Consider the following 12,918-nt stretch of genomic DNA (forward strand, 5'->3'; position numbering starts at 1 on the left):
ACCAGATGGAATGTGTGCTTTTCTTCCTATCTCTGTTGATCTGGTTGCAGATTCCTGGGTGGATTTGAGACGCCTAAGATCCTACAGGGAGGAAGTTTTACAGATGCAACATCTCTTCAGCTTTTCAACTGCTGCTACATGGGAGTGCTGAGGCCAGCCCTCTCTGCTTCTCCATCCTTCTTACCAGTCTCTACGTGGCTTCTTCTGTAAAACGTTAGTTATAATATTCATGTCCATCTGTCCTTCAGTTGGTTATTCAGGTTGATTGCTCTATAATTTAGCTGTAAATCGGTTTGGCACTTGAAGGAGGTGAATGTCGTTTCCACCTACTCGGTAGCCATCTTATAATCCTAAATTCTTTTTTCTTAAAGAGAGCTTTTCCTCAAACTAATTAAGCTTCAGGCCTCACAAAGCCGGGATTCACGCCATTTATGTTTCTACCAAAATATAGACTCCTAGTGCAAGTTTTAGCTCCTGTAGGATTTATCAAATAACACATGAGGTTTTGTAAGTATTTCAAGTGGAAACCCAAAGGCCTTAAAGATTCTGCTTAAGTGGAGAGGAGAAGAAGGGGCCAAGATAAGCCAGGAGAAACTGCCACAAAACACATCATCAATTATAAGGAAGAGGTTAGGATGTAGGCATTTTAAAATACTTAACAAGCAAACAAAGCATATATACAGAATAAATATTCTTAGATAAATCTGAATTGAGGATATACAATAATTAGCTAGCAGTGGAGGATTTCTCAGCCTAAATAACTTAGAGACCACTAATCAACTGAGCCTATATCAGTTTTAATTATATTAAATTAAGTACATGGAAGCTAAATATACACACACAGCAACTCTAAAATCAATAGATGCTAAGGAGTTTGCATTTTTTATTTTTAATTTAAGAGGTACGTGCCAGGACCCAAATCCCCCATTAATGTGGCAAGGTGCACTTCCCGTATTTTTCTCAGCATCTCTGGAGTTTCAGAGAAGAAAGTAACACCCCACAAAATTTTCTCTCTAAAAGTTTGAACTTACAATGTCCCATTTATTCTTGTCCTTAAAGAATTGTCAACGCCGCATTTGAGGACAGCTTGAAAGCCTAACCTATTTATAGTTAAAGTGGTTTGGTCAATAGCCTTCAATAAAATCTAATGTGGAATGTTGCCTATAAATTCCTTTCAATACAACAAAGACAATGAAATCCATGTTAGTATTCTGCTACTAACAAATCAACACCAAGATTCTCTAAACATTTCTTTGGTAAATTTATCAGTAGGATTTTCGAAAGCCTATTTATCAACAAAACATCCAAAGCATTTAAATGTCTATTCAGCAGTGCATATCATGTATCAAGATAACATCACTAATTGTCAATTCTGCAAAGATTTCCTTGCCTTCAGTATACAAAGTATTAGGTGAATTAATACAAATATAACAGTGCTTCTGAACATATGAGCAGGGGTTTTTTTCAGGTTACAGACATTTACATTCACAACTTCCTGATGTAAGATGAATACGGCCCAGTTCTAGCCATTAAGAAACTTATAGCCAAGAAGAAAGGAAAAGAGAAATACTAAAATAGTCAAATATGAAACATAATAAATATTCCTTTTAAAGAGTGCACTCTGAGTATACTACAGTTATTCACATGATATTAATAATTGTAGTATTAAAAGCATTAAGATCTGCTTCATGGGGGAGGTGACATTTGACATGGGCCTTGACATAGAATAAGAGTCCAAAAGAAGAGATGGCAGGTAGACTGTGAAGAGCATTTTAGTCCCAGGGATGAGTGAGAACAAAGTGGGAAGGCTGGAAAGACAATGTTTTTGTAGAAAGGAGTGAGTAAAATCTGTTCTACTGTATCACTTGCTTCATAAATGTGAATTTACCCATATAGGATTAGCAAATGGGAAAGTGATTTCGTAAAGGGATAGAAGTCACATAGGTTTATACACAGTTCTTTCCAGTATATTAATGTCTGAACCACCAAGTAAAGGCAGCTGAATGCAAAGTATACTCACACAGCTGAGGACAATAAGTTCAGGAGTACTGTGCCCACAACACAGCCTACATGTGATCTGTCCCAGAAAACCCTATTCAGAAAGCAGGGACCTATATTCCATTCTGTTATTGTTTTTTCTTACAACTCTAAGTTTGTACTATTTGACTGTCTTCACCCATATCATCAAACCCCCTTCTTTTTATGTTATATATATTAAAATGTAATAATACATTCTTTTTATGTATATTTTATTGATTTTTTACAGAGAGGAAGGGAGAGGGACAGAGTTAGAAACATCGATGAGAGAGAAACATCAATCAGCTGCCTCCTGCACATTTCTTACTGAGTATGTGCCCGCAACCAAGGAACATGCCCTTGACCAGAATCGAACCTGGAACCTTTGAGTCCACAGGCTGATACTCTATCCACTGAGCCAAACTGGTTAGGACTAATAATGCATTCTTAGCCCATCCAAAAACACCACTAGTTCACACCACTGACATACTTAAATACCAATATAATCAATCATCCACTAAGTACTTTAACAAAATGTAAAACATTTAAAACATCATTGGCCTCGTTACTAAATATGTAATGAAGTCCAGGTAACGTGATGGTGGTACTTGGTCTAAGATGATGGCAGTGGGGATGGAGAGATGTGGAAGTATAGAAGATACCGTATATTTGATATGGTTCCTGCCTTCAACAGGTTACAATTGATTCTCAGAAGACAGCTTGACATATTGAATACTGATGAACCAAGTAGACAATTTCTGATTCATGTGAACTCTCATTCTTCAGTCCTCAGGTAGAAGATAGCGAGGGGACCTCTAAGTTTGTACTATTTGACTGTCTTCACCCATATCATCAAACCCCCTTCTTTTTATGTTATATATATTAAAATGTAATAATACATTCTTTTTATGTATATTTTATTGATTTTTTACAGAGAGGAAGGGAGAGGGACAGAGTTAGAAACATCGATGAGAGAGAAACATCAATCAGCTGCCTCCTGCACATTTCTTACTGAGTATGTGCCCGCAACCAAGGAACATGCCCTTGACCAGAATCGAACCTGGGACCCTTGAGTCGGCAGGCCGACGCTCTATCAACATATAGAATACTGATGAATCAAGTAGACAGTTTCTGATTCATGTGAACTCTCTTCAGTCCTCAGGTAGAAGATAGCGAGGGGACTATTCAGTTTGACGGAGAAGGCTACGCAATGGTCAGCCGACCCATTCGCTGGTACCCCAACATCTCCACGGTCATGTTCAAGTTCAGGACATTTTCTTCAAGTGCTCTCCTGATGTACCTTGCCACAAAAGACCTGGTAAAGATATGCACAGCTTATCTTCCATGACTGAAAATGTCTTGTTTCTTTTTCCTAGTATTCCAATACAATCATTAATTATTGTTAAATTATTAATTATTGTTCAAAGGAGTCTGTGATGGCTGTGTGATAGCCAAGAGTGAGTGACGCGCTTATTTATTTTTATTGGTAACTTTAATTATAGGTATAGTTTAATTATTATTTATTTTTAATATAACTCCCCATATAATCCTTTAAGAGAAGCACCCAGTAAACATTACCCAGTATGGAATTATGAATCAGAACAACTTCTTCCTTAGTCTTCTAGAGACCTAAGTTGTATTTTTTCCAGGTCGATATTTCTTAGTAAATTCAGAGAACACACATACCTTTTAGTTGTCTTAATATGTTTTTTTTACTATATTTTATTGATTTTATTTTTACAGAGAGGAAGGCAGTGGGATAGAGAGTTAGAAACATCGGCTGCCGATGAGAGAGAAACATCGATCAGCTGCCTCCTACACACACCCCACTGGGGATGTGCCCGCAACCAAGGTACATGCCCTTGACTGGAATCGAACCTGGGACCCTTCAGTCCACAGGTCGACGCCTATCCACTGAGCCAAACCGGTTAAGGCATTAATATGTTTTTAAAGGAACCCACTTTATATTCCTGTCATAAAAATATATCCCAATAATTTGGTTGTGACCATTTGCATCATAACATCACAGCCACAAATATTCGCAAAATGGTAACATCAATTCTATTTTCAAAATGGAGTTCAATTATAGATCAATACCTTCAGTAATTTAGCCATAAGACCCTATTATCAACCCCACAAAGAAAGTGACTACCACATATTTCTCTGTGTATCTAATCACTGTCGTATTTTCACTCTATTAATAGAAAGATTTCATGAGTGTAGAGCTCACTGACGGACACATTAAAGTCAGCTACGATCTGGGTTCAGGAATGGCTTCCGTTGTCAGCAATCAAAACCATAATGACGGGAAATGGAAATCATTCACCCTCTCAAGAATCCAAAAACAAGGTGAGTTTCTATAGTAATAATGCACTGTGAGCCTTAATCATGTTCTCCAAAGCTCTCGTGGGCCTAATCATGAGGAAGACCCTGTCTGTAATTTTAGGTACTCACCAATTCTGTGAAAAATTGATACAGTCATTTCTTTGGCTTAGATTATAGTGGTTTAGGTTAGACAGGACTGATTGAAGAACTAAATGGCTCTCTGTCATTTTCTTTTGAAACTGAGAGCTTAATTTGAAAGAATAAAACTGTCTTACGATTGTAAAATTATATCCTGCAGTAGGTTTTAAAAGGTTGTGTGATTTTCTTTTCTTCTTATTTTGCCAAGATTTTGCTTTAGAATGGCACACAGGTAGAATTTCTAGGGGTTGTTAGAGCACTGCCACTGGTTCTTTTTTTTTAAAAATGCCAACAATTTGTGTGTGAAGATAAATGATTAAGAATGATGTAATATTTTTATGGTTCCAAGATATTTTAAAAACACATTCACAGAGTTTATTTAATTGGTTCATATCAGCAGGTGTTTTTTTTTTCTGGTGTTACAGAAAAGGAAACATAGATTCAAACGTCACAAGTATGTATATATATATATGATCTCCCAACCAAGACAGAAATCCAAGTCTATTAGGTCTTAGTGTGGTGCTATTGTTGCTTAAGTATAATTTCCCCAGTTCTGTGTACTATAGCATGACCAATATCTGCAAATGAAACTGTGATACTTCTGTTAATCTAATTAGCCCTAATTAATTTTGACCATGCCAATATGACATTTCATGGAAATTTAGGTTTAACATCGCATCATCCTTCATTCCTGCATTTAGCAGATACCTGCCAAGCTTCTCCTAAGTACTATGCAGGAACTAAATGAAGTCTGTGACTGGTTCTTAACTTCAGAGAGCTTGTAGTCTAATGGGGTGATAGACAAGCAGATCCATGGTTAGAGGAAAGAAAGCGAATAGCTGTGTAGAGAAAGGCAGGCAAGGAATCTCAGAAGAGAGAGACATTTAAGTCCAACAGAGAGGTCAGCTCCCTGAGTTGAGGATTTGCTAGATAAAAAGCACCTTTGACATTTCAGAGAAGTAAAAGTAGGGAGTGCCTCACAGAGCATAATACATGATACGTCATTTTCCAACTGCTTTTCCTTGGAACGTGAGCCCTGGAGGAACTCCCCAGTTTGGATAAAAACTGGTTGTGCACCAAATAAATTGGAATACGGCTGAATACATTGCTCCATGTAAGAGAGACACGGCAGGTCGCATGTTAGAGGCTCTGCACAATAGTTAAGAAGAATATTTAACTCTGGCCCAACATTTCCCAAACTTCTTTGATCACCAAAATCCTTCCATTCCTACACTACTAGCCTACTGAGCACAGTTTGGGAAATGCTTTAGTAACTCTACTAAATCCACAGGCTGACAGGATGGATGTGGACATAAAATTACCAGATGGGGCAAGAGAGATACAGAGCTGGTTCACTAAAGGCTTTATGAAATAAGCTCATGAGTTTCAAGTTTATCCTGAAAGCTCCAGGGAACTACTGTTCTAATCAAGGGTGTCTATACCATCACACCACCAGATTTGTGCTTTAGAAGTTTCTTTAGCAGCAACTCGACGGGTAGGTTTGTGACAAGTTCAGCTGCTGCCGTCTGCAGTCAAATGGGTGCAGAAGGAGGAGAATAAAACTGTGAGAATGGAGAAGGAAGAATGGAGTTGAAAGATATTAAGCATTTTAAAATTGAGGAGCTGGGTGATATACTCAATGTGAAGGCTAAGTTAAAAAAAAAAGAATATCAAGAATGATTCCATTTTTGTTTGTTTTGTTTTTGTTTAAATAGCAAGAATATGTCTGTACCATTTACCAAGCTCTTGGTTACAAGAAAAAGAGTAGGTTTTCTAGAAGAGATGCTGAGTTCTCTGTTGGACATTTTGTGTTAAGGGTGCTCTTACAGTCTTAAGCATCGTGGGGAAGCTGTGTAATTGGCAGGCAATTGGTTGTGTGTATCTGAGGATCAGCAGAGCTCTAGGAGAGAGATGAATCACTAGGAACCATCATCATGTTTGAAATAGTTGTAGTTGAATAAGGGAAACCCAGCAATCATATCTAGAATAAGATGATCCAAAACCCTGGAGCAAACAGCAATATTGAAGCGCTATAGTAATGGAAGACCCCACAAAAGGGGCTGGAAAGAAATAAACAGAGAAAGGAGAAAAAAAGGAATTTTCAGTAGATCAAACTGGAGATAGAGTGACCAATTAGGTCCAGTAATAATCCAGGCCTGAGATGAATGATGGCTTCAAATAAGAGTTGCAGTGTGATATGACACTAGGGAAATGCAAAATAAATCCCCAATGTGATAGCACTGTACACTTATTAAGATGCCTAAAATGAAAAAGACTGACATACCCAGGGCTGGCAAGGATGTGGAGCAGCTGGAACTCTTACACACTGCTGATGAGGATGTAAAATGGCACAGCCACATTAGAAAGCAAGTTGGCAATTTCTTAAAAGGCTACATATACACCTACCATATAAACCGGGAATTCCACTCCTAAATATCACCCAAGACACATGAAAGCATATAGTCACATAAAGACTTGTACCAGAATGTTCATGGCACTTTTATTTGTGATGCTCAAAAAATCAGAAAACAACTCAAACATCCATCAACAGGTGAATGGATATACAAATTGTTGCATGCCCACACAATAGAATAATATTTAGCAATAAAATAATGAAACTTTAATATGCACATAACATGGATGAATTTCAAAATAATCTGGCTGAAAGAAAGCAAACAAAGAAGAGTACATTCATGTAAAATTATATAGAAAATGCAAAACTAACCTGTAGTTTCAGAAAGCAGATAGGGGCTACTTGTGGGTGGGGTTATATAGAGAGGAACAGGAAGGAAGGATGGCAAAGAGGCATAAAGAATCATTTGAGGTGATGGATATGTTCATTCTCCTGATTGTGGTGATTGTTTCATGGAGATAGATAGATAGATAGATAGATAGATAGATAGATAGATAGATGATAGATAGATAGATAGTTAGATAGATAGATAGAGATATAGATAAATTTTACACTTTAATATATACACTTTAAACATAGGCAAATTATACTATGTCAATTCTACTTTGGTAAAACTTTTTAAAATAGGACAGATATTAGAGTTATTTAAGAGCTGAAACTAGTAGGACTATTTTTGATTCATGAGGAGAAAGTCAGGATGAGTATAATTTAGAAGACTGAGTGGGGGTTATAGTGTCACCAAATAAAATAAATCATTCAGATTTGGGAGTAAAAAGATTATCACTTTGATTTGGAATATGTGTGGTTTGAAGTACTGAGGAGGTATACAGATGATGGTGCCTCACCTGTTGAATGTGGATTTTTCGGCAAAAATAAAGTTCAGGCATGTATGTGAGTGGTCATCATATAGTGAGCAGATATAAATTTGAGGTTACCCTGATGGTAACACCTAAGACAGTAATGGCGAACCTAAGACACGCATGTCAGAGGTGACACGCAAACTCATTTTTTTTGGTTGATTTTTCTTTGTTAAATGGCATTTAAATATATAAAATAAATATCAAAAATATAAGTCTTTGTTTTACTATGGTTGCAAATATCAAAAAATTTCTATATGTGACACGGCACCAGAGTTAAGTTAGGGTTTTTCAAAATGCTGACACGCCGAGCTCAAAAGGTTCGCCCTCACTGACCTAAGAAGTGGCCAAATGAAGGCACGTTAGGAAACATGAACATTTGAGAAGTGTTCAAAGAAATAGGTCCGGGTATGGAGACTGAGAATGAAGTTGGAAAGGGCAGAGAAGCAGGAGAGTTTGGCATAGTGGAAGCCAAAAGGGGGAACTTCCCAGGAGGAAGGAGATGTTAACAATATCAAATACTGTGTAGATGTGGACCAAGATAAGGACAAAAGGGCCCCATTGGGTTTGGATGTAGGGAGGTCACTTGGATTTTGGCAAGATCACATCCCACAGATAGGGTAGAGATAGGAACTCAAATAAGACTCCAGATGTGTGGGTCATTGCTCCAGTTCAGTAACCAGATTAGTTATTTTACATGAATTACTCTCAACTAGTTGGTAAAAGTACTGTTCCTTGAAATTCAAATGCTTCCTTCAGTAGGCATTCCCCGCCTTCTCTGAGAGACAGTTAGTAGAACCATGGTCTGCTACCAATGGAAGTTTGCCAGGTCCCTCAAGTGCATTGAGATGCATACAAGGTTGAGAAAGATCATTTAAATTTCCACTGGACTCAGAGAGAGGAGAAAAAAATTACCAAAGTAAAAACAACTCACTTATAACAACTCAGCATGGACTGTAAAATGCTGGTTAAGCCTTTACTCTGTGTCTAGTAGTTAATAAAACCCTTACTTCCCTGCTTACCCATAAATGATGTCTGAACTCATCAACACTGAAATTACATGTTAATAGCTATCCTGTAAGGGAAAGAAATAGGGCAAGAAATAAAAGCAAGTGTTAGCATTTTGGTGCAGTAACCGTTTCACTGCTCGCACTCCTGGAGGATAGAGGAGCGCCCTGCCTTTAAATCAGTAAAAATATGCCAGCCTATGTCTTTCCGCCGGAGTTAATGCTTGGGCCAGTGAGTTTCAATTCAATTGTATTTCTGCTCTTTAATCAGTTTTTCTTAGAATGTCTTCTAAAAATGTATATATTCGCTCAGGGATAAGGAGGAAAACTACCTCCAGTCACTGGCTGGCCTGAGATAGAGGCAGAATCTCATTTTCACAGACACTATTAGAATATGTGCCAGGTCTGTAGAAAGAGGCTATTTTTATGTTCCAGTCAACAGCCTCTTAGGAAAACATCTTTGCAGAGCTGAATAAAAAAGGAATATGTATGGAAAAGTCTTGAAAACATTATTTATGTATTTATTTTTATTTTAGCCACCAGTCAGGTCAAAAATAGATGTGTGTATGGAATGAACATGTGTATAAAAATAGTTACATTTTTAAAATCTTAGTTTGCTAAATATTTTTAACTAGACAGTTAATTTTTAGGGCTTTTTGTTGTTGTTGTTTGTATGTTTTTACAAACTCTGCTTTGTAAAATTTGAGAATTTGAGTTCTTACTAGGTTTGGGTATTTTATTTTGGCCATTTTGAAAGGCAATTATGTTTGGTTTTATTGAAGATATTTCTGTTTGGAATGGAAGGACAACAGATTACAATGGAATCTGGAGGTTTGATATTTGGTTTTCCAAAGAACACTATTCTAAAGGATATGAGGGAAAATAATAATGTTCTATGGTCAAATAAATGTAGAAAATACTTCTGGCTCTGTGTCCCTATTGGAGCATTGCATTGCTTATCAGCATGCTAAAAGAACTGGGCAGACATAAAGCCAAGATATATACTTAATTTTTTCTAATCCAGTGTTTATCACATTCATCTGAACCAGGAACATTCAAGAAACTAGTTTTCCAAAGAATAAATGTTTAGGAATGCCATTGTAATCCATTTTGTTCAAATAGCCATTTTCAGACCTTTGCTACTTCAGGTCGTATATCCAGAAAAAATTTGGCGGCCAAACCTGTCATGTTAGTGAACTAGTTTCTCAGTATGCATCCAGGAGCCAAAATACAGTACGCAAAGCAAAGTCTGGGACTGAGCAACTCTTATAGTGAGAAACCACATTATTCAGAAAGAGCCGCGCCTGACTCTTCAGGATGAAGGGAGAAAATCAATGAGAGAAGAGGTTCCCATCCACTTGCTGAACAAAGCAATTTAAACAGAGAAGGACCTCTCTTTTTTCCTTTCTGAATTCTTATGCTCATCACATTCTAAATACTTTTAAGGCCTGAGAGAAAAGCAATAAGGCCTGAAGACCGTACCCCTCTCACAACACTCAGCATCCTTCATCTGAAATGTAATTTACAATGGATGTGGACCCCATCGTCTTGCAAAAGCAAACGTTGCCATCTCTCTACTTTCATACACAACCATCCCATCCACATGACTTTGTGGGTGAGCCGAAGCCCCAGGGCTTGTGTGGCTACTGAAACGTACAGAAGGAGCCTCAGATTCCGTGTATTAATTATCTAACTCCTAATTAGATGTTCACCTATTATTAGTTAATTATCTTAGTTTATTTTCTAACTACTTATCTATATTACAGAAAACTATATCAAATGTTTGTTTGATGATCATTTATCTAAACTTCTGTCTTTTATATTGATTGGCCTGCCTTCATTTGTGTTCAGGATATCATTTTCACACTCTGTGAATAGCTTAATAATGTATTTTATTGATGTTTTTGTTTCTGAAATTATTCAATAGTTGTATAGAGTACAAGTGCTTGAGAAAGTCAATGTTAATTTGAGAATGAAAGTAAATTTATCTTGAAGTAACAGTGATGATATATAAAGATATGGTTGGTAAGGCTCAACTAAGATGTTAAACTTTTCTCTCTTTTACAGCCAACATATCAATTATAGATATAGATACTAACCAGGAGGAGAACATAGCAACTTCATCTCCTGGAAACAACTTTGGTCTTGACTTGAAAGCAGATGACAAAATCTATTTTGGTGGTCTGCCGACACTGAGAAACTTGAGGTAATTTAGTGTCTCTTCAGAGCTAAGGATTATGTTTTAATTAAGTAGCCACCATGCTCACCCAAGATCTGAAGTTTAATTACAACAAGAATGTCATAGAAGCTTAGCTGCAGAAAGGACTAATCATATTGCATGTTAGAACTACACCAGGTTTTAGAAACCAAAGGATTATTTTGATATCTTAGTTGAAGAGATGGATGGGAATCACTGTTTCCCTATGAAAAGAATTATAGAAGTAATTAAAGGTGGAAATTACAGTTGAATGTAGATCTTGTGATTGTTGTTCTCCTTGCACATGCCCTGGAGATAATGGCACACTGGCATTGCTTAGTGTTCTGGAATTTACTCTGTTCCAGGATGCTGGGAGTGTCACCTATCTTATTGCTAAACATTAGCATGATAATGGGTACGGGAGCTTTCCCATGTGCCTAATGCTAAAGCTATATTAGTTATTCTCATGCCCATGCCAACTTTTTAAAAAATTTCACATGATTTTTAGATTGCAGGATGGGAAGGTAGAATGATCTCATAATTTAGTTAGTTCAAAAAATAAATACAAGTAACTAAAAAAGTTAGAAAATATTTCATGTGGTATTAATTAATTTACTTCTTGTTATAAAAACATCTTATAAGAAATACACATTATGGAGTAATTGGTGCTTAATAAATGTTAAATGAATTTAATTAAAATGGGATGAATTAATCAACAAAAGACCTTGTATGCATATATGCATAACCCATGGACACAGACAATAGGATGCTGAAGGCCTGAGGCAGTGGGGGGGTGGCGGGCTGGAGGGGTTCAATGGGGGGAAAAAGGAACATATGTAATACTTTCAACAATAAAGAATTATTTATTTTTTAAAAAGAAAGAAAATGGGATGAATTGGTGTGGTTAAACCATAAGAGTTCACTACCAATACAGACTAGCATGTTTCTAATTTTGTATTGCTTTGTTTAGTTCGTTTTTAATGGTTAAACAGTCCTGTTTAGGCTTTACTATTCTACAAAGACATGTTACAGTTGGAAAGATCTAAGAATAACTGAAATGTATGGTGGCCAATTATTTACATATTGTACAAATGGGCAATGGAACTTCAGTCTCATTTTATGATAGCTAGCGTGCAGACCAAGGCTTATGCAAGCTTTGTGGTGCAAATAAACTGGTTCCTCAGACATCTACATTATGAGGTTTTTGTGTCTGGTCAGAAAAATCCTTGCTGAGCAAATGTATTTGAATGGTGTCATAGTTATTAGTTATTCAACACATGTTTGTTGAGCACCCCCTATAACCGTGGTCAGCAAACTGCTGCTCGCAAGCCACATGCGGCTCTTTGGCCCCTTGAGTGTGGCTCTTCCTAAGCCTTAGGAGTACCCTAATTAAGTTAATAACAATGCACCTACCTATATAGTTTAAGTTTAAAACATTTGGCTCTCAAAAGAAATTTCAATCGTTGTACTGTTGATATTTGGCTCTGTTGACTAATGAGTTTGCCGACCACTGCCCTAGAGCATAGCAACATTTGTGCATTTTTCTACTCATAAAATTGAGTACTTTAAAAATTCATATTTCAAAATATAAATTTTCTAAGAGAATAGTATGGGAAATGGTCATCTTTGGATTCTAATTACACTGTGGTCAAGGGCAGAAGTCTGTTTCCTGTTCTGATAGTTTTTAAATTCCTTTCCTTTGAAGATCCCCATGAGATGCTTTTAAGAAAGATTTATGATTAAAGTTTATTTTACTAAATGAAAATGCAATTATAAGTAAATTGTGTTCTTTTTTTCTCTTTCCTTTGACCTAGTATGAAAGCAAGGTAAACTTTACATTTATGCATGACTTCTTCAAGTGCATGGGTTGGGTAAATGTGGCTTCGTAGATAAAGCAGCAGTGCAGCAGAGCGACAGCCTTGCAGCTTTATTCGTAGTATATTTCATGAGCAAGTAATGCCTTCT

The 12,918-nt window shown here is 36.8% G+C and overlaps 1 protein-coding gene across 2 annotated transcripts in view; it reads left to right on the top strand.

Annotated features, from left to right (window-relative positions):
• LAMA2 (laminin subunit alpha 2) overlaps nucleotides 1-12,918 on the top strand; it is a 491,338-nt gene that overhangs the window by 441,523 nt on the left and 36,897 nt on the right. Inside the window, exons 50-53 of one of the 2 annotated variants that reach the window (XM_015557822.1) lie at nucleotides 3,172-3,334; nucleotides 4,221-4,365; nucleotides 10,824-10,962; nucleotides 12,768-12,779. In XM_015557822.1, coding sequence (XP_015413308.1) covers nucleotides 3,172-3,334; nucleotides 4,221-4,365; nucleotides 10,824-10,962; nucleotides 12,768-12,779 — 459 coding nt within the window. The remainder of the gene's footprint in view (nucleotides 1-3,171; nucleotides 3,335-4,220; nucleotides 4,366-10,823; nucleotides 10,963-12,767; nucleotides 12,780-12,918) is intronic. The other variant, XM_015557823.1, reaches the window with a different exon arrangement.

This window comes from Myotis davidii, unplaced genomic scaffold (assembly GCF_000327345.1).
Source record: "Myotis davidii unplaced genomic scaffold, ASM32734v1 scaffold147, whole genome shotgun sequence".
Lineage (NCBI taxonomy): Eukaryota > Metazoa > Chordata > Mammalia > Chiroptera > Vespertilionidae > Myotis > Myotis davidii.